This window comes from Schistocerca cancellata, chromosome 11, assembly GCF_023864275.1.
Source record: "Schistocerca cancellata isolate TAMUIC-IGC-003103 chromosome 11, iqSchCanc2.1, whole genome shotgun sequence".
Classification (NCBI taxonomy): domain Eukaryota; kingdom Metazoa; phylum Arthropoda; class Insecta; order Orthoptera; family Acrididae; genus Schistocerca; species Schistocerca cancellata.
This window is the reverse complement of record NC_064636.1, coordinates 151,457,968-151,480,591: the sequence shown is the minus strand read 5'-3', so window position 1 is coordinate 151,480,591 and position 22,624 is coordinate 151,457,968. Positions and strand designations below refer to the sequence as shown.

At 43.2% G+C, this 22,624-nt stretch overlaps 1 protein-coding gene across 1 annotated transcript in view; it reads right to left on the bottom strand.

Annotated features, from left to right (window-relative positions):
- Window positions 1-8,448: 8,448 nt before the first annotated feature.
- LOC126108379 (polyhomeotic-proximal chromatin protein-like) overlaps window positions 8,449-22,624 on the bottom strand; it is a 390,515-nt gene continuing 376,339 nt past the window's right edge. The window contains exons 20-21 of the mRNA XM_049913592.1: window positions 15,273-15,779; window positions 8,449-10,199 (exon numbers count right to left, since the gene is read on the bottom strand). Of these exons, the coding sequence (XP_049769549.1) occupies window positions 9,942-10,199; window positions 15,273-15,779 (765 nt within the window). The 3' untranslated portion in view covers window positions 8,449-9,941. The remainder of the gene's footprint in view (window positions 10,200-15,272; window positions 15,780-22,624) is intronic.

Here is a 22,624-nt window from a genome sequence, read left to right as displayed (position 1 = left end):
GGTGGGGACCAATGTTCCTGGTGGGTGGGAAGCCATTGATCCCGAAGTAGGAGTGGGGGAAGCAGCAAAAGGGGAGCCCGCCCCCCCCCCCCCCAACCATCACGAGGGTAGACACGGCTGAGGGACCCAGAGGGCGCACAGTGGGAGGTGTAGCTGGCGGGAGTAGCGTCGCCAGTGAGTGTAACGCCATCGTAGCTGTAGCGTACGACACTGTTTGACGCGCTGGGTGCTACCACTCGTACTACTTCTTGGCGTCTCGGTAACCTTTACAGATCGGGCCAGCATTGCAACGCAAAGACGTGTGCCCAAATTTCCGAGCACTTGAAGCACTGCGTGGGGAGGGTAGGGGGACGTAAGGTTTCAAATCACCTCAGATACGATCACCTTTACCTTTTCGGGCAATGAGGTGCCCTCAGAAGCCGATACGAAGTCACCGGCAGCAACCCTGTCGTCCGGTGGCTCCGTATACGTGATAGACAAAGTGTACACCCCGTCACTCCGAGCTGGTGCGTAGCTCGTCGTCAGAGAGTAAGAACGAGTCAGTGTGGAAAATTATGCCCTGAACTAAATTTAAACTGTTAATGGGGAGTGACAGTCACCACTATGTCACCCAGCTTGTTTATAGTGAACAGTGCCCCTGACTGGGCAGTGGATATCATTTTGATCAGAATTGACCCACTTTTCAATTTAGAGATGGCTGCCACTTCCCTAAACTTGCCTTCTAAGTTCTCCACAAAGAACAATGGCTTTGTGGCCAAGAAGGAATCACCATCATCCTTTGTACAAACCGAGTATTGCGGGGAGTATCGTTCTGCCCGTTGCTCGGTCCTACGTTCCTCTTACAGTGTAGCCAGGGAGGGAACATTTCGAGGTCGCGTGTCTCCGCATCGGAAGACTGCCGGGGCTGCACGGCCACCAGTGTGGGAAAACTTCTTCCACTTTATTTGTGGCCGATCTGCCACGGTACCACCTGCTCCGAAGAGGGGCTCTCCACGTGGGCACCACCCAGTCTCGGGAATGGCTGCCTGGCCAGTAATCTGATGCTCGGAGTTCCTGTGCCCCAGTTAAGATGAGCACATGCTCCTCGGCATGCACGGGGAATTTTCAGCTCGGGCACAAATAGTAAGATCCCTGCGTGGTCAGGGTCGGCCACCGTGCAGGTACTCGATGCGCCCCCCACCCCTCCCCCCACCTCCCAACAGAATGGCTACCGTGCTGGGTTTTGGTGTGTTACTATATTAAAGGGAAGGATGCACAGATGGAAAGGCACAAAGATGGAGCACACTGCTTTGGGTGACCTACCCTACACAATCCACACTTCTAGACAATTTTAAAAATTGGTGGAAGGTCAAACCCATCAATAGGGACCATGTGTTAAATGGCTCTGAGCACTGTGGGACTTAACTTCTGTGAGGTCATCAGACCCCTGGAACTTTAGAACTACTTAAACCTAACTAAGCTAAGGACATCACACACTTCCACGCCCGATGCAGGATTCGAACCTGCGACTGTAACGGTCGCACAGTTCTATACTGTGTGTTAGTTTGATGAAAAGTTGTAGAATACGCCAGAAGTGGAAACTCGAGGCCCATTCATAAACCGGGTCCCAACAGGGTTGGCGCCAAGAAAACCGTCCGAGGGAGAGGCAGAGAGAAGAACAGATGGTGGAAGTATAAATATGCAACACAGAAAGAAAGTAATGCTCCAGTGGCTGGGTCCCCATGTAAGCATGTACTCACAAAAGAGCTGTGAGCCCCATGTGGGTCTATGTTATTTGAAAGCATCCATTGTACGCTCTCATATTTTGTAGAAAACGTTTTTATTCTAGAGTTTGTCTAGGCACATTATGAAATAATTTCTAATCAAATTTTTCCACTTGTGCAACAGATTCCAAGTGTTTCTCTTCTCAATTTCTTGGCACCATAGGACTGACGCACTTGTGCTTGTTGCACTCTCCTGTGCAATTTTAACAGAATGCTTCACCTGCCAAACTTTAATCTTTACTACTTCATTTTTTCACTTCTCCTATGCTAACAGTTTGTTTGTGCACTTGTGGTCATTCTGTTTCATGAACTTCACTCGTTATTACTCTGCTTCGTTCATTTCTAATCTTGTTTCTTCATCAGTTCCTTCACATCTGCTTCCTGAGCATCTCACCCAATCCTCTTCTCGAATTTAATGTCATTTTCCATCTGTTGTTTTTTCTTAATCTGATCAGTGTCTTCTGTTGTGAAATTAAGCATGCTTCTCACTCTGCATCTTTTTCATTTGTTCATTGTTTCTGTTTCCTTCTTTACATTTCACCTTTTTACATTTCAGTATCCCTTTAAACGTTAATATTACTTAAAAACACATGAAAACTCCACTTGATACATTCTTCACTACCTTAAGCAATTCAATAATTCAAGAACAGTCTTAATCACACTTATTAATGTTATAATATCGCCAGCCGACGTAGGGGTCATCTTCTGGGCTTTTGCACCATTGGTCGACTGCTGGTGGTGTCACTCCTGTCTACACAATGACAGGAAACATGGCAAGTAAAAAAGTGAAGAGTGAAGTTGTCCATCTTTGATGATGGACTTCTCATTTTATTGTACTGCTGCACAGTTTGTGCCATCTGGATCCTTCCTACCATCAGCTCTGTGTATACTCACCATATTTAACTTTACTTAATTTGAGATTATATTATTGTAGTCAAGCCAACCACAAATTTTGCACAGTGTAGACAGGTACATTGACTGGAACCAAAGTACATCCGTCTAACACCTTTTACTCTGAAAGTTGTCTTTTTATTCTGTTGACTAAACACTCAATGGCTGCTTTATGCTTTGTCTTTTAATTTTGTTATATCTGACATGTTCTGCTGGCACTTGAGAATGGCTACACAACTTAACCAGTGTAGCAATGAGCAATATAAAATGAAACAACAATTTAAGCCTAACAGTAACAGACAGTGTAGCAAACCGATATTCATTAGAGAAGTTTACCACAGCTGTGGTCTGTATTGCATCTAAAATACTTGTGCTCCAGTATCGTTTCCAGGATGATTTTTCACTTTGCATCAGAATGTACACCAATGTGTCACTCCAGCACACAGCTTTTATTTGCCAGGAAGTTTCCTTCGGACACTGTGTCCGAAAGTTTTGCATTGTGTATTTATTGTAATTATTGCTATCTCATTTCACAGTCTGCAACACTGACTGCTACCAAATTCTCGACTCGGATCCGATATCGAAAGTCCCGGTGACGGCAACTCTTTTCACAATATTTATCGTTTTGAGTTGCACAGCTAACACAGGTGACGACATTGTGACGATGCGAGTGGGACTGTACGGTATACAGTGTGACAGTGGCAGCTGCATTCTCCTGTGCCTGTTCTCAGACGTGACCTGTGCAAGACTTCCCAAGTACAAGCAGGCGACCTCACTGGCTGCTTAGCCCTCTCCGATTTTTTTCTGTACTTGTACAATGCAAAGGACAGTGCTAGTGCCGTCCGTAGCTGTGTGCGTAGCAATCTAGTCTTGTAATCGCAACGTGGCTAGAGAAATTCTTGGCAGAAATGTTTCTCATAATTTTTAATTACATACTATATTCGATATAAAATTGAACTGTAAATTAACAAATATTGAATCATAACTTTTAACTACTAATTGCATTAAAATTTGAGAACTTCTAATGAATTAAAATTTTGTATAAAACATGAAAAGTATTACTGTTATATATGGAAAATGCCGTTTTAATGCTTTGTTCATATTTATTTGTAGTTGTTAGATACAATTTTTTATATTTGTATTTTATCTTTCGCACATCTGTAAAAAAACTATCATAAATACTAAAATTTTCATGCAATTAGTAATTAAAAGTAAAAGAATGTATTTTATTAAAAAATTACAATTCAATATTCGTTAACTAACATTTTAAAATTGATATTAACTACAGAGTGAAAATAAAAAGTCAAGAGAGTTTTCCCTTGTAAGGGCTGAACCAGTAAGATCAATATTACAAGTACTATGTACACAGCTGCATATAGCTGTGTTATGGAAGTTCAAAATTTTTTATATTTAAGAGCACTCAGAAATCTTCAGAGTTGATTTTTCCGAGTAATTTCGTAAAGTGCATCGGTACTGCTTTTGGGGGCTGAGGCAGGGTTGTAGCCTGTCCCCCACACTGTACAATCTGTAACCAAGCAAGCAGTAAAGGGAGCCAAGGAAAAATTTGGAAAGGGTGAAGAAATAAAAACTTTGAGGTCTGCCATCGAGGCTGTAATTCTGTCTCAGACAGCAAGAGGACTCCAAAGAGCAGTCGGAGTCGACAGTGTCTCAAAAAGAGGTCATAATGTCGATGACGGCAAAAATAAAATTAGGGTAAATGAGTGTAGTCAAATTAAATCGGGCTATGTCGAGGGTCTCGGATTACAAAATTGGATGCTAAAAGTAGTAGATCAATTTTGCTATTTTAACATCTAAATAACTGATGATGGCCAAAGAAGAGAAGATATAAAATGCAGACTGGTAATAGTTTGGAAAGCTTTTCAGAAAAAGAGGAAATTCTGTACACTGAATATAAATTTAAATGTTAGGAACTCTTTTCTTAATGTATTTGTCTGAAGTGTAGCCAGAAACAGAACTGAAACATTGATGACAACAAACAGTTCAGACAAGAAGAGAAAATTAGAGTGCCAAAGGTTAGATGGGTAGATCAAGTAATTGTAGACATATACTGAATAAAACTGGCAAGAGAAGAAATGACATTATAGTCTGAATGAGAGAAGGAATCAGTTGACAGGACACATCCAGAGGCATGAAGAATTTGTTAGTTTGGTAATAAGAGTGCAGTGGGGAGGGGGGGGGGGGGGGGGGGGGCAAAAGGGCAAAAACTTTAGAAGGAGATAGAGGCTCAAATACAGTAGCCTAAGCAGCTGCCAGTGACTGTAACTTGCAGCAGTTTTGCTTAAATGAAGAGGCTAGCAGGGGATGGACTTGTGCTGTTTGCTGCAACATTCTTTCCAATGAAGGCCAAGACCCCAAAAATAACAACAACATCATCATCAACAACAACAACAACTATTACTGCTACAACTACATTTGTTGTTTGAGATGGCATCAGTTGTCATTTCGTATTAGACGAACAGCAGGAGATGCAGTTCCCATGATATTTTCCCCCTAGCATTTTATTGTTGCTGTTCAGATGTTGCTGATCAGATCATTTGGAGAGGAGTAATTGTGAAGTGACCAATTAAAACAGAATGGACAAAAACAGTTGAGAATGGCTCAGATTCTTTGTAGGAAACATAATTGAGATATTTGGACAGATTAAGCACTTCTGAGTAGAATATAAACTGTTAAGTGAAATTTATTTTGGTTTCATAATATAGGAGAAACTCTCAATATCTTACATTCAGTAGAAACTATTGCAATACAATTCCTAAATTGTACCTTTCTCTTAATTATGTGAAATGTATATACAAATGCAAACAACCATCAGCTCTGTAACGGATTGACGAGAATGAAACATTTTGCCCGACTGGGGTTTGAACCCAGATCTCCCACTTCATGCACCACTTATGTGGTAATTTGTGTGTTTTGTGTGATCTGTGCATGAAGTTTGAATTGAGATTGGCACTGTGCCAGAGTCCGGCGACTCTAGTTTTAACGAGTCGCCGGATGCAGATTTTTCAAACGTGACCTCGGACAAGCGCAAACTTGTTTGTGCGCATGCACGCTGTGGCTATAAATAGCGTGTTTCCGGTAGCTGACGCATAGTCGGCAGCGTGCCTCGTCGCAGGGTACATCGTGTCTTCCGATGGAGGCCTACTATTTACAAATCTATTTTTGATGTGGACACTGATTATAACATGCATTATAACAAGCCTCGACTGATTCGGCTATCCGTGCACGACTCACAGCCGGACCCTCTGTAGATCGTCATTCCCGCGTCACGACTCGTACTCGTACACACATTACGTAATTCCTGCACGGGGGAGGAAATTTTAATCGAAAGTCACTGCCGGGTATGCATGCACGTTCGAAGAAACACTGTCATCTGCCTCGACAATACGGGCACTAAAATATTGCATTTTCTCTAATTGTCATCATAGTTTCGTTCGAATGGGAACATGTAATTTACCACCCTCAATTTAATGTCAACATTAACAATTAAAACAGCTGATACTATAATTTTCTAGCATTCAAACTTTGCCAAAGTCTCAAAGATTTGTGTCCGATGAAGGCAGTCCGGCTAATTGCAGCATACCTCGAGTGTTTCAGAGGAGGACAACAAGACATACAGAAGAATGAGACATGTCAGTGGACAGAGCATCTCTCAGAGTTTCATTCTGTATTACGCACTGTGTAACAGTTGTACTCGGGGTACGTGTCTCAGGACATGTAGCTGTCCACTCCATATTGTCACATCAGATTGCTCAGTACATACAGGTATGCAAGCCGATGAACGGATTTAGACAAGGGCTGGCTGTTGCATCTTCTCAGTGACGGCAGTGATTTTTCGAGCTCGTAATGACACCTGCCCATATTGAGCACCTGAAGTGTGAATAAGAGAGCGCGCGCGTGCTTTTTTTTGTGTGTGTGTGTGTGTGTGTGTGTGTGTGTGTGTGTGTGTGTGTGTGTGTGTGTGTGTGTTTTATTTTGTCTTCACACGGTCATCTTCTGAAACCCTGGAGATACTTACGAATAGCATTGTAATTCTCCTAAGACCTCCAGATTTTTGAGAGTACAAATTATTTACGTTCTATGTGGGACAGGCCAACGGAAGACAAATGGATAACAGTATGAGAGCAGATGCCAATCGTGACAGTTTAAAGAAAGTTCCACCTGCCGAGTATTGAATTTTCGGAAAAGCTAAGTGTAGTGACTGGTAATCAGAATATTAACAGTCTTTTGGACCTGTTCAGGAGATCAGGTTTGAGTGTATGTGTTTTCTGAACCTGCTGTTGTTTCAACAATCATGTTACACCAGTGACTCTTTTTAATTCCATTTAAATAAACACATATGTGTGAGTGTGTCTCACTATTATTTTTTTTAATATTGTTCATTTTTTGTATGATGTAATCAACGCTTGTTACTATATTGTGTGCACTTGTGAATCAGGTACCATATAGTGATTAATTGGGGAGACCAAGATTTTATCTATTAACAGCTACCAGATATTGGCTTTGGAATTTGGGGCAGGTTATATCGAACGGTCCAACTGCGTGGTGCCCCAATTTTCCATTACGACGTGCCGATTCAGTTGTCACATAGTGCAGAGATGACGAATCCGCCGATACACAAACCTGCAAGGTGGCACCACAAGAACAAATGAATCATTCAACTGGAGAGGACGGCATTGGTATATTTAAAACAGTGAAGAGCAAAGTACAAATTGTGCACTCGGATGCCCGACACGAGCACTGCCGTGTCACCTTTTATTTTGTTACATATCTGTACAATATTCAAAAACCTAAGTTTACACAGTAATTTCAAAAAATGCCGAGCGCACACTCGTGACGTCAGCTCCCGCGAGAGTAACGCCACCCCGTTTGCCTCGCAGCCTCAATTCGGCCTCTGCACGAATGCCGGGCACTCCCGCCGCGTCCCTGTCCTTTTCAGAGGGACATCCCACCGTTCACCTCACGTGGTTTAGGTAAACTAAAGAGTACCTAAATCTGGATGGCTTTGTGGGGATTCGACCGACACCGGCCCCAGACGGCATCCCACTGTCTCGACAGCTGAGCGACCTCACGCTATGTTATCTCACTTTTGTACACGGCTTTAAAAATCCAATTTTTAAATATTATCATTGTGTGTTCTACAGTAAGAAAATTGTTTTTAAAAAAATGTCAACTACATCCAAAGATAGTGGCGAGCTTCCGTAACCTGCCTAACTGCACTAGCAATTCTGCACCTGCAACACGAAAACTTCATTCGTGTGTTGAATGCTAAAAATGTTGACCTTCACTGTAATAATGAAATGCATACCAGTAACATAAGCAAATTTTGCATCCCGGTGGAAAGATTGCGTAGTCAGTTTTTTGCTGTGTCCTCCAGCTTTGCACTTTTGCTGCCACAGTGTACAACTAGGAAAACCCAGTACAGTGAGCAATTCCTCATACAAATACTTTGCTTGCTCACAGTAGCCTATTGGAAGTGTCCGGCACTAATTATACAAGGACATTAGCCTCACACTGACAAATAGCTTGAGGGAACTCCAGGCAGTACTTCGGCTTCCCGCTGCAGACCGAACTGAGGCCTCGCTAGCATCCACACATCAGTCAGAAAGCCTTCTCTTTGGCGGTCACAGGACGATTGCTGAGAGCAGTCAGTCATTACATTAAGGAGGTGGTTGGCAGTGTTATTCGGTGGAAGCAAAACGTGATGTGCACCACCAAATTTTATGATTTCTCTCTCTCTCTCTCTCTCTCTCTCTCTCTCTCTCTCTCTCACTCTCACACACACACGCACGCGCAGATAAACATACAAGTTGTAAATGTATACAAATGAACAACAAATCTACTGGTAGAGCTTCAAAAAAACAAGGAAAAAATATACAAACAGTCAACATATCATGTCACAGCCAATGAAGTCCTTTACAGTTTCCTACACAATAAACATAAAACACACATCTCTTAATAAGTAACATGCTGATCGAGAAAAATCTACACAAATTACAGAACCGTTTCGATTACGAAACACACTCCTTTCCACAGCAAACAAAACACTGCTTCCATTTCTCCTTTGGACCCATTTCCTCAGCCTCATTGTCAATAATAACTGATAAGAATGGGAACGAGTCTGTCGCAAAGGAACATATGTTACATTAATTTGGAGTACACTTTTTTCCTGCAAAACAGGAATACAGGTGTCAAAGATGTCACTGGAACCACACGTAATGGCATCCAGTAAAAGGTAGGTTTATCTGGCTTGCACAAAATCAGCTCAAAACTAGCACAATTGTCAAGTAATCTGAAAGTAGTATTCAGAATAGAGTACACGTGTGTGGTAGTGTGGAATTAACGAAATTTCTAGTCACAATAGCACACAAATACAAAGCACTTGCAAGATAAATAAGTTCTACTTTCAACTCTGCGAGCCACGAGTTTTGTCAAAAGTGTAATATTAGAGGTATCTCGGTAGCCCGGTCGAGATTTCGCCAAATGTCGCAATTTGTGACCACAGGGGGGCAGGGTTTCTCCAAACGTACAGCCAGTGCAGCAAAGGGGATGCAGTGGCAGTTACCGTCCTGTATGCAGAGTCTGTAGTGACACACTGGCTCCCTTCCGAATGTGCCGTGCACTTCAGGAGTGCTCTGGCCGACACCTCACAGCTGCCGCTATCCCCCGTCCGAGTTACCGACAGCCACAGCTGTGAAAAGTCCTCCGTCAGCCTTCGGACTGAGGCCGTCGGATACTTAGGGCCACAGTCATCTACGAGGAGTATTACGCGCGAATCTGTGGCCGTTTAAACCCCCACAGTGCCAACGAGAGTGTGTATAGAATTTGAAACCCTTAAATTTCCTAGCACAAATTCACACGTGTCGCACTGATGACTGTACTCCGAAAGATCCCTCACTGTAGAAAGGGGATACAAAAATGGGTCTGAAGGGGGGGCTATTTTGAGAGCGGCCCCCACAGGAGACATAAACTGTGGATCAGTGCGGCCTAACTAGAAATGCCGAACTGAAATGCTGCACGTTTCACAGGGGTTTGAAGACATTAGACGTCACACGTATTCCTCCCGTCTCGTAACGGTCCGTCCGGGTCACACTCTCTGCCGCCGTACACTGCCGATCCCAAAAGTATTAAACGCACACGACGACAGGAAGCGACCGAGGTATCTCGTCGCTCAAATGTCGAACCGGGAGAGGCTACCTCTTTCGCACGGATATGCCGTCACGCTCTGTCCCGGTGCGAGAGCTCTCGACACGCCGACGCGGACGCTAGCTACTTGGTAGGGCTGGAGACGGGGACGCCGACCGCCGGGCCGTTGGCCGCGGGCGCGCCTTCGCCCACGGCGCCGCGCATCGTGTCGATCTTGGCGCAGATCTTGAGCGCGGGGCCGAGCTTCATCGACATGGCCGACATGAGGTGGTCCTCCTTGAGCAGCATCAGGGCCTGCCCGTCGATCTCCTGGATGGCGAAGTCCTCTACGTAGTCCGCGCAACCGGGCAGCCCCTTGATGAACTCGCACACCTCCGTCACCTGCGAGGAGAAAAGTAGCGGCCTCAGACTCTGTACGTCTCTTACTGTGCTGTCGTATATTTACGATCGTGTTCATTTCTTTGACATTTATTAACGATTATCGAACACTTTTGAAGTATTTTAGTAACTCGTACATAACAGAGTAAGTTATATTACTTCATCTGCACGATTATGAAACAGTACGTATTGGAATTACCGATTCCTTTTCAGTCAGGTCAGTAATTTCAAATCCAGAAGACGATAATTCACTCGCATAAAGGAGTTTTTCGTACGACACGTGCAACATTTACAAACAGAAAATTACAGAAAAACCCAGAAGAAATGTCACAGTTTATTATTCAGTATTAAAATAGTTTAGTAATAGTTGTCTATAATCAGATAAGTAGCTGGTCAGGTAATGTGACTTTAGCAGTGAAACCTCTATAAATGACAGTAACCAAAATAATTATTTGCCACAGCAAGAATTTGCATATTTCAAAAGTAGCTGTACAAAACCAATTTTGTATAATGCAGAAAATGTACAAGGAAATAAAATGTGCCACTTATCTTCCTTATTACTGTAAAACTCATTGCCACAATTAAGTTTTTGTAAATACATAATTTTTCATTATAAGTTTACAAATGTATTAATACCAATAATGACCTAGTTATCAAGGATTGTTACTTTTCAGGTGGAATTCAAAGCAAATAGTTGGTTGTTGTTGACTTAATTGAGGGGAGTCCAAGCTGTTGTCGGAAGACAGAGATTCCAGAGGTTTGAAATGAAAAAAGTACCAATTCTTTAACCAGTGTACGTGAAGTTTATAATAAGGTGTTCAAAGTCGAGGCAATATAAGATTATGTGAGCGTTTCATTCTGTAGTTTGGAATAAGATCTGGACCTCTTGCCAAGAATAGGCACCGAGCCAACATCATCAGTTAGCTACTTGTGAAGTTCAATACATTCCTCTTTGTTGTTGCATCAGCTACAAAATATGAAATATGATTATTTTTGTTAACCAATTGCACTGCTGCAGTCAGCTAAGTTACTGCAGACAGGAGGAATTATATTTAAAGGCAGATCATGCAAGTAGGAGCTTGGGTAACACACACATACACACACACACACACACACACACACACACACACACACACAGAGAGAGAGAGAGAGAGAGAGAGAGAGTGTGTGTGTGTGTGTGTGTGTGTGTGTGCTGGACTGAGACTCAAACCCAGAGCATTTGTCTTTTACATGTAAACACTGTACCGACTAAGCTATCCAGGCATAAATCGTGTCCCACCCTCACAGCTCTACTTCTGCCCTTCAGAAAGTAGGAGAGATGTACTGGCGGGATTAGAACCAATATAGTGTTGGTAGATCAGTGAGTACAGCATTAGCCACAGAAAGGCAGAGGTTTCCTGTTCAAGTCCCAGTCCTGCACAAACTGCAAGGAACTTTAAAACTTCTGTACTTCATTCACACCATTTTTAAAATACAGAAAACCGATGCAATACAATTAATCGGTGAGGTAATGTGAACTTGTTAAGTTTTTTCTGATGTTATGATTTTATTATTTTGCTTTTTATAGTTCACCCAACACAATCACACACACATTTCGCAGTGCCCTAAACAGTTGTGATTAGCCAGTGGTGATTTTCAGACTGACACAGTGATACTGAATAATACAATAGGCAGTTAGGGTGAAGAGGGCTCTACTTCTCTGTAAACAGCAACCACAGAAGCTGGGCAAATATAGATATAAGGAAGACAACTGAAGAAACATTCAGCGTCAAAGCTGATCGACAAAAGATGGAAGTACAAAATATATGTTCAGAAGAAGACAGGAATCAAACATACATATCACTTAGGAATGAAATAAAAAAGAAATGTAGGTGAAAATCTTGTAGGAACAATGTGAAGAAATTGAAAAAGAAATAGTCATCGGAAGGACTGATTTGGCAAGTGCAAAATGAAAAGAAACTTCGGTTTTAATTTCACCAAAGGTGTCGAAATTAAGAGTGCGACAGTATCAAAAATTGGCTCTAATCCGAATAAGAAATTGCCGAAAATGTACGTTACTACACCGGCCACCACTACCGCAGCACGCGTCGCCCAGTTTGAACGGCACGCTTCTTGGCCACTCCGGGCCCCGCCGGGAGCTGACGATCGCCGTCTGGCTCCTCAGTCACCTGCAGCCGATCGCTGACGGCTCCCAGTGTGCGAAAGCCCTTTATACGGCCGTACACCTGCTCTGGCGGTAGTCGGTACAGATCGACAAGTCCGTACCCGTCACTAGTCTCGTATGTATCATTTCTACATCTACACAGATACTCTGCAAATCACATTTAAGTGCCCGGCAGAGGGTTCATCGAACCACCTTCACAATTCTCTATTGTTCCAATCTCGTATAGCGCACGGAAAGAATGAACACCTATATCTTTCCGTACGAGCTCCAATTTCCCTTATTTTATCGTGGCGATCGTCCTCCCTATGTAGGTCGGTGTCAACAAAATATTTTCACATTCGGAGGAGAAAGTTGGCGATTGGAATTTCGTGAGAAGATTCCGTCGCAACAAAAAACGCCTTTCTTTTAATGATGTCCATCTCAAATCCTGTATCATTTCTGTGACACTCTCCAATTTTTCACAATAATACAAAACGTGCTGCCTTTCTTTGAACTTTTTCGACGTACTCAGTCAGTCCTATCTGGTAAGGATCCCACACCGTGCAACAGTATTCTAAAAGAGGACGGACAAGCGTAGTGTAGGCAGTCTCCTTAATAGGTCTGTTACATTTTCTAAGTGTCCTGCCAATGAAACACAGTCTTTGGTTGGCCTTCCCCACAACATTTTCTCTGTGTTCCTTCCAATTTAAATTGTCCGTAATTGTAATACTTAGGTATTTAGTTGAATTTACGGCTTTTAGATTAGACTGATTTATCGTGTAACCGAAGTTAAACGCATTCCTTTTAGCACTCGTGTGGATAACCTCACACTTTTCGTTATTTAAGGTCAACTGCCACTTTTCACACCATTCTGATATTTCTTCTAAATTGTATTGCAGTTTGTTTTGATTTTCTGATGACTTTATTAGTTGATAAACAACAGTGTCATCAGCAAACAACTGAAGACGGCTGCTCAAATTGTCTCCCAAACCGTTTATATAGATAAGGAACAGCAAATGGCCTATAACACTACCTTGGCGAACACCAGAAATAACTTCTGTTTTACTCGATGACTTTCCATTAATTACAGCGAACTGTGACCTCTCTGACAGCAAATCACAGATCCAGTCACATAACTCAGCACGCAATTTCACTACGAGCCACTTGTGTGGTACAGTGTCAAAAGCCTTCTGGAAATCCAGAAATACTGAATCGATCTGAAAACCCTTGTCAATAGCACTCAGCACTTCATGTGAATAAAGAGCTAGTTGTGTTTCACAGGAGCGATGTTTTCTAAACCCATGTTGACTGTGTATCAATAGACCATTTTCTTCGAGGTAATGCATTACGTTTGAACACAATATACGTTCTAAAATCCTGCTGCATATCGACGTTAATGATATCGGCCTGTAATTTAGTGGATTACTCCTACTACCTTTCTTGAATATTGGTGTGACCTGTGCAACTTTCCAGTCTTTGGGTATGGATCTTTTGTCGAGTGAACAGTTGTAAATGATTGTTAAGTATGGAGCTAATCTATCAGCATACTCCATAAGGAACCTAACTGGTATTCAGTCTGGAGTAGAAGACTTGCTTTTACTAAATGATTTAAGTTGCTTCACTACTCCGAGGATATTTACTTCTACGTTACTCATGTTGGCAGCTGTTCTCAATTCGAATTCTGGAATATTTACTTCGTCTTCTTTTGTGAAGGCATTTCGGAAGGCTGTGTTTGGTAACTCTGCTTTGGCAGCACTGTCTTTGATAGTATCTCCATTGCTATCGCGCAGAGAAGGCACTGATTGTTTCTTGCCACTAACATACTTCACATACGACAAGAATCGCTTTGGATTTTCTGCCAGGTTTCGAGAAAAATCTTCACTATGGAAACTGTTGTAAGCATCTTTACAAAAGCTCGCCAATCTTGGGGATTTTGTGTCTGTTTAAATTTGGCATGTTTGTTTCGTTGTTTCTGCAGTTTTGTGTACCAAGGAGAATCAGCTTCGTCGTTTGTTAAGTTATTTGGTATAAATCTCTCAATTGCTGCCGATACTATTTCTTTGAATTTAAGCCACATCTGGTCTACGCTTATTTTATTAATTTGGAATGAGTGGAGATTGTCTCTCAGTAAGGCGTCAAGTGAATTTTTATCTGCTTTTTTGAATAGATATATTTTTTGCTTATTTAATCATTGAACTGTATCGTCGTACTTAGGTTAAGCTGTCAGTCTGTGACCTAATAAATGTGAATTTCTTGTAATTGTGTGTTTCAAAGTGTTCCAAGTCACAACAATATGTTTACGGTATACTACTGTCTGGATGTGAATCGTGGATTATGACAAAATAAGAAAAAAAGAGGACAGAAGCTTTTGAGATGTGGTGCTGTAGAAACATGTTGAAAATTAGGTGGGCCATTAAGAAATGAGTCGGTTCTCCTCAGAAACAGTGACGATAGTAACGTGTGGAGTACATCGACAAGAAGAAGGGACGGAATGATAGGACATCTGTTAAATCATCAGGGAATAACTTCTGTGGAACCAGAGGCAGGAAAAAAAGGATTAATGGGGGACATTGGATGTATACAAAGAAGGACACAACAAATGGTCACAGGATCGTTTGGGCCACAAAAGAAAGTCACCGAGATGGGAATTAACCTGCACTGGTAGCCTCTAATTTCAATGATCCCGTTAGGTGATGTCTCACGAGATATTCTTTATCCCCTACGTCCCGCTCCCATAGCTACAGTGCGGACAAGATGTAGTGTCGACTTACAGTTATTGCGATAAATTTTACAGAATGTCGCAACTCATTATGTTATCGACAGTCTTCTCGTGGCAAATTTTGTCAGTCAGGAATCGAAACAGCCGAGTGTATAATGTTACAAATCTGAGACGACGGCAGCCTCTCACACCTGCAGGCAGCAGTGACACTCACCGACCACTTGAGCGGGTTGACCTTGGGCTGCCGGTTCGCAGCGTCGTCGTTGTTGTTGTTGGCGGCGGCGGGGTTGCCGTTGTTGTCGGTGCCGGCATTGTTCGAGCTGGCCCAGCTGTCCTGCGACTGCTCGTCCATGACGGCGGACGCGGCGCCGGAGCCGGGTGCCGCGAGACCCGCGTGCACGCCGCTGTCGGCGCCGAAGCTCTCCGCGCCGGAGTCCTCCGTCTCGTCACCCGCGCTCTCGGCTCCCAGCGGCGCTGTCGACGCCGACGAAGAGGACCGCGTCGGTGCACTCGCCCCGGTGGCGTTCTGTGCGGAGACGGAAGGCACCGGGGAATCAGTATCTGCCCAGGTACGGTCGAGAGTGACTGTCGCGGAGGATTCTTTGTAAAGTACCACTACAGATTTACAGCACTGCATACTTCGGCAAATGGTCACTCGAGGTACCAGTGTGAACTCTGATGGCACTCTTATTTTGTGCAGGCAAAAGCCCACGTGCACGAGTCATTTCCAGTACGGTAACTGACTCGTATTCAGTACAGACACCGAAATGCAAATGTCTCGTCAAAGTTTCAGTGCATTATCTGATGCCAGTGACTAGTGAAGTACCTGTGAAATTCATTATCGACAGACCTTATTTTGAGAAATTCAGTAGTTTTGTGTGTTGTACTGTAGAATAACAATTTTGAGCACTAATATGAGATGTTTACATTACTTTCCAATTATTTTTCAGAAATGCACACATTAATAATGTAAGGTAAAAATACTTTTCGTATAGGGCACTTCATTGTTTATCTTTCATTAAGCTGCATATACTGCATGAAGTTTACACTTTTTTTCCTATAGGAAGACTATGTAGTCTACAGATTTAATTCTACAATAAATCACTTAAGCAAGTATCAAAGTCTCATACCGGTCGAAAAAAATGAATATGAAATCGAAATGAAGACACGTGTGAAAAGGACCAATTTTTATGGGTAAAAATGCTAGTTTATAAAAGCTTATGACTGTATTCATTGTAAAAGATAACATTAAACAACTTACAATGTAATAAATGATGTATAACACAGTACAGTGAAGTTAATTGTGATGCACATTATAGTAATCCAAAGTTATGGTTTGATTGTTACAAGCATATAAAAGTACCATATCAGAAACCATAATGTATTTTATTCTCGAGACTTATTGAGCAAACTGACTGTACGTTTTTGCCATGCATATTTTGTAAAATAAACTGAAGGTGAGAGTATTAATGTCAAGTTATTTACATAAAACCTGGACCAACAAATCTTGCCATTATTTAAAATTATTGTTTCCATCATTAGCAGATAGTGCTACATTATACGTCACAATCTTTAAATATGCACACCAGGTGGCAGTATTTAATGTTCAAAAATTAAAATTTGGATTTACTGAAATGTGGCTGGAATGTCAAAACACACAGTGTAGGGTAAACTGAAATCAGATTTTTTGGTTGTACAGAATTCATAGCATACAAAACCTCAGTTTTATTCAAGTAAACACTAGCGTAGCCTTCACTAAAAGGTAGTAAACAATAATTGCACATCTTCTGCTTTGTTATAGTGTACTTAATTATTACTCCTACCCAACACTTTCATGTTTCATATACAGAGTGAAGCGAAATTTGCACACTCGGGCTTCCGCAGCGTGATTCATCATGTGCCAACAATAAACAAATGTCTCTCTCAAAATTTCGTCTGGCGAGTACATCCGACAGACAAAGGACGTTAAAGAATGGCAATCTGGCAACACTGTAACCACATATACTGTAACTACCTCTGATAGCACATTTTGGTTGTGCACTACAGTTTGTGCAGTGAAGAGAGTTTTGGGTTAGCATGCAGGATGTCTATGGTTCAATCCTGGGCTGAGGTATATGGTTTTTATTTGGTAAATGTAGTCCAGGTGGTACGGTATCTGGCATCTTAATCATCAACAGCGATTGCAGCAGGTCCTCTAGAAAACATTTGTACTTACATACTACAATCGTAGAAACGGAAGATTGGTCAGCTCTGAAACAAGCTCTTTCCACGTCGTGGGCGTGAATTTATTCGCACCACTTCAAGAGAGATGGATCCACTGACAACGAAATAGATCGAGCACTCCACCCTAGAAGAAAGGTGTCCGAAAATACACGACGGCTTGTAAAGTTTTTCTTCCATTTATTCATAACGTCACGGACCGTATTGGGAAAGTTTTGGCCAAGTTTCAAGTGGAGACAATCTTTCGACCGACCAAGACAATTAGTGAAAGTTTAAGATCGGTGAAAGACGCACGACACCCCTACTCCAGGTGTGTATAAAATTCCGTGTAGCTGTGGCATGGTTCATATTGGAACAACTAAAAGGAATGTTAATACCCACCTAATGGAACACAAAAGGAACTGTAGATTGGGACAAATTGACAAATCAGCTGTAGCAGAACACGTTAACAAAGACGGTGATCACAAAATAAAATTTAGTGAGACAAATGTGATAGCTAGGACCTCACATTATTATACCCCCACGTATAGAGGAGCTATAGAGATCTACAAGCACGAAAATAATTTTAATAAAAAGAGAAGGAGGGTTAAAACTAGACAAGATATGGTGGTCGACTGCCCGCATTTCGTGGTCGTGCGGTAGCGTTCTCGCTTCCCATGCCCGGGTTCCCGGGTTCGATTCCCGGCGGGGTCAGGGATTTTCTCTGCCTCGTGATGGCTGGGTGTTGTGTGCTGTCCTTAGGTTAGTTAGGTTTAAGTAGTTCTAAGTTCTAGGGGACTTATGACCACAGCAGTTGAGTCCCATAGTGCTCAGAGCCATTTTTTGGTGGTCGACTCTGTACCAACGAAGTGTCTATGAATTACCTGTAATCGAGAGAGAGGGCACTAGCCAGAGATAGGTTTTAAGTCGAAAGCACGTGACGAGTGGTGGCGCCATCTAAGCGCTCTGTATAAGCGGGACCTCCGGCGCCTAGCAGCCAGTTGGCGACTCACCTCAGAAGATGTTGCCCGCAGTAGGCTATGAAATATCAGGAAGGAGAAGTAGTTTTATATATGAACCACGGCAATTCAGACCGGAAGTTTAAATTAATGAACATTCCACAATTGGCGGTGTCAGGATGAATCGTGCAGAACAATATATGTCGGAGGGGTAATGCGCATTACGTGGAACAATGCGCAGGACTGACCGCATGTTTATACTGTGTGTGATGTCCACCAGACAGGGACTAGTTGCATGCGAAGTAATGCGCCCTTGACAGATTGCAATGTACACGCGTACGTACACGTATCGAATTTTCTCATTGTAAAGCTCTAAACTAGTGTGGCAGGCATACGGCATACATAAGCGACGAATATGTGGATACGCTTCTGGTCCTCGGTGCATCTGATAACTGGGCTGGTGTCGGCACTCACGAATATGCTGCCAGATATCCTCGTCGACGCCGTCCGCATAAAAATGTGTTTCGGCATCTGGAGCTGCACCTTCAGGTGTCGGGTTCTCACCTTCCACCGTCGTGTGACAGAGGTCATCCACAGACTCGCCATACTCCAGCTACTGAGGAAGCTATTCCGCAGGTCGTACACCGAGAACCTCAGCGGAGTACACGTCGCGTAGCGAGGCAGCTGCATATCTCGCAATGCACGGTCATTAACGTGCTGCACCAGCGTGGGCTGCACCCCTACCATTACGGTTTCACGCAGCACCTGCATCCTGCAGATTGCCATCAGCAGATGCTATTCTGTGAACGATGACTTTGTGAACACTGGAATACGGTCAGATGAAGCAGCATCACTTGTGAGGGTGTCTTCAATACGCACGATGCCCACCACGGCAAACTGGTCATTTTTTTCAGCAGGTACCGACGCCTGGGAATGTCACGTGGGGTGTCGAGGTTAACCTGCATCTCGCCTGTGACCGCGGGTATCGAGACACATTACTGTAGGATTACACGACTGCAGAACAATCACTGCAAGCAGTCGCACACATTAAATATCTTGGAGTACATGTACAGAGAGATTTAAAACTAATCACAGGTAAGGTAGACACTGTACAGATCCACTGGAAGAATCCTCGGGAAGTGTACTCGACCCACAAATGAGGCAGCCTACGAAAAATTCATTCGAGCAATACTCAAATACTGCTCATCATTCTGGCATCGGTACCAGATAGCACTGATAGTTGAAATAGACGAGACCCAAAGAACAGCAGCCGAACGGTTCCTCCTACGTCCGTGTCGAGAAAAGGCCGTATGACTGAAATTAGCGAGATTCGAATCACGCGGAGGTTCGACAGCTGCCATTCCTGCGAACCGCCCGCAACTGGAGCAGGAAAGGGGGAAAGTGACTCTGGCATACAAATTAGCTCCTGTCACTGGCCGTAATGTGGCTCACGAACTATGCCAGTGAGAACTGCATACTGGGGACAAACGTGTCTGTGAGAAGAGTGTAACTCCGGATAAGCACTTTTGTCACGTGCCACAGTGGGGCACAGTAAGCTCCTGGAGAGTGGTGGGGAGGGGAGCCCTTCTGTAATCCGGCTAGACAGCTCGTAGAGCAGACCTAATGAGTTGGCTCAGAACTGTGAGCAATTTCCTGTCGACTGCGAGTATTTACGAGCTACTCGCAGTGGGCGGGCCGTATCGGGCAGCGGAGTCGTCGGCACGAGTGGGGCACGGCCACTGCAATTACCTGCTCGTCGCTACAGAGTCCGATTGGCTGTAACGCCTGAATAAATTTACATTATAAAACAGTATGTATGTATGAAGCCAACCTCGGGGAAGATCAGTTTGGATTCCGTAGAAATACTGGAACACGTGAGGCAATACTGACCTTACGACTTATCTTAGAAGAAAGATTAAGGAAAGGCAAACCTACGTTTCTAGCATTTGTCGACTAGGAGAAAGCTTTTGACAATGTTGACTGGAATACTCTCTTTCAAATTCTAAAGGTGGCAGGCGTAAAATACAGGGAGCGAAAGGCTATTTACAATTTGTACAGAAACCAGATGGCAGTTATAAGAGTCGAGGGACATGAAAGGGAAGCAGCGGTGGGGAAGGAGTGAGACAGGGTTGTAGCTTATCCCCGATGTTATTCAATCTGTACATTGAGCAAGCAGTGAAGGAAACAAAAGAAAAATTCGGAGTAGGTATTAAAATCCATGGAGAAGAAATAAAAACTTTGAGGTTGGCCGATGACATTGTAATTCTGTCAGAGACGGCAAAGCACTTGGAAGAGCAGTTGAACGGAATGGATGGTGTCTTGAAAGGAGGATATAAGATGAACATCAACAAAAGCAAAACGAGGATAATGGAATGTACTCGAATTAAGTCGGGTGATGCTGAGGGAATTAGATTAGGAAATGACACACTTAAAGTAGTAAAGGAGTTTTGCTATTTGGGGAGCAAAATAACTGATGATGGTCGAAGTAGAGAGGATATAAAATGTAGACTGGCAATGGCAAGGAAAGCGTTTCTGAAGAAGAGAAATTTGTTAACATCGAGTATAGATTTAAGTGTCAGGAAGTCATTTCTGAAAGTATTTGTATGGAGTGTAGCCATGTATGGAAGTGAAACATGGACGGTAAATAGTTTGGACAAGAAGAAAATAGAAGCTTTCGAAATGTGGTGCTACAGAAGATTGCTGAAGATTAGATGGGTAGATCACGTAACTAATGAGGAAGTATTGAATAGGATTGGGGAGAAGAGAAGTTTGTGGCACAACTTGACCAGAAGAAGGGATCGGTTGGTAGGACATGTTCTGAGGCATCAAGGGATCACAAATTTAGTATTGGAGGGCAGCATGGAGGGTGAAATTCGTAGGGGGGAGACCAAGAGATGAATACACTAAGCAGATTCTGAAGGATGTAGGTTGCAGTAGGTACTGGGAGATGAAGAAGCTTGCACAGGATAGAGTTGCATGGAGAGCTGCATCAAACCAGTCTCAGGACTGAAGACCACAACAACAACAACATGTATGTATGTGTGTATGTGTTCCACATATGCTCTTAAACCACTGGATAGATTTCAACCAAACTCGGTACACATACCATTATCTGAAAAGTGGCACTGTTGGAATAGTAGCGACCTACCTTCCATAGGATTGGGGTGAAAAAGAAGCATACTGTGGTGTTGTACATCCATACTACCCATAGAGTGAAAGCAGGGATGCGAAACAGTGATACATAAAAATATTTGACGACAACTCGGGCAAATTAAGAGGTCCGTCTTTGGCAGACAAAAATTCTGGGCAGTGGAAATCCTACCCTTCGAACTTGAGCATACAAAACTGTAATAGTTGTGCATTGAGACAAAAAATGTCTGGATACGAATAGCACGTTCCTTATCCCTGCAGGCCTGTAACAACAGGTCTGTCCAGTGATATAGCTGCAGCCAGTTTCGATGCCAACGTACGGCACCGTCTAGACACTGCAGACACTGTATCCGAACCGACAGGTCTGCAGAAGGGAAACTGGCCCGTGACCGACGTTCCCTCCTCGTGACCAGCTTTCGGCTCCCGCCCGTGGCGTACTGCGAGGGCCGCGGCACGTGCTATTTGTGTAATGTCCGAGGAAAGGCGGACCGTGTCGTGAGAATCTGACCTACAAATGAAACACCGGATGCACGGCAACTCTCCTTCCACTCTCTGCACTTCCGACTCACCCAATTTACAGTTAGCCATGACACTTTCATCGGGCTCTCTGACAAAACTCGGAACGCACACCCCTCACGGTATCCGACGCGATCCCGAACCTCGACACCCCACGTGACATTCCCGGGCGTCGGTACCTGCTGGAAGAAATGACCGGTTTGCCGTGGTGTGTGACGTATTGAGCATTTCAGTATTCTTTCTGCATATGCTGTGTGCAGAAAGGGATACAGCTTATAGATGACAGACAGTATTTGTGGTGTAAATGTTTATGTGGTGTTTTCAACTGCAAAGCGTGTTTCAGTTAACTGAAAATCGTTTAGTGAATGAAAAATTAAGTTAGCAAAACAAGGACATCATTCAAAACTACTGAGATGTTTTACTTTCAAAGGAAAAAAGACAGTTGCACATACATCAGTTCAGTTCATGTTTTCGATCAACAATTACAGTGACACACATTGACAACTGCTACCACTCACTGTCTGTACCTGTTAGAAGTTTACTTACACATACAATGACAGTTGTGAATAAAAGTAAATTACTCGGAAAAAATACAGCAACCAGTTTTGTTGTGCTGCCACATAGCAGCTGTGACTGGTTACTGTGTGTTTCTGCCGAACATAGGCAATGGCCGCACTGATGTGGCTGGACTGTGTACCACAGCTGTTGGGCGTGGGTCAAAACTCTGAGCACATTTTGCCAT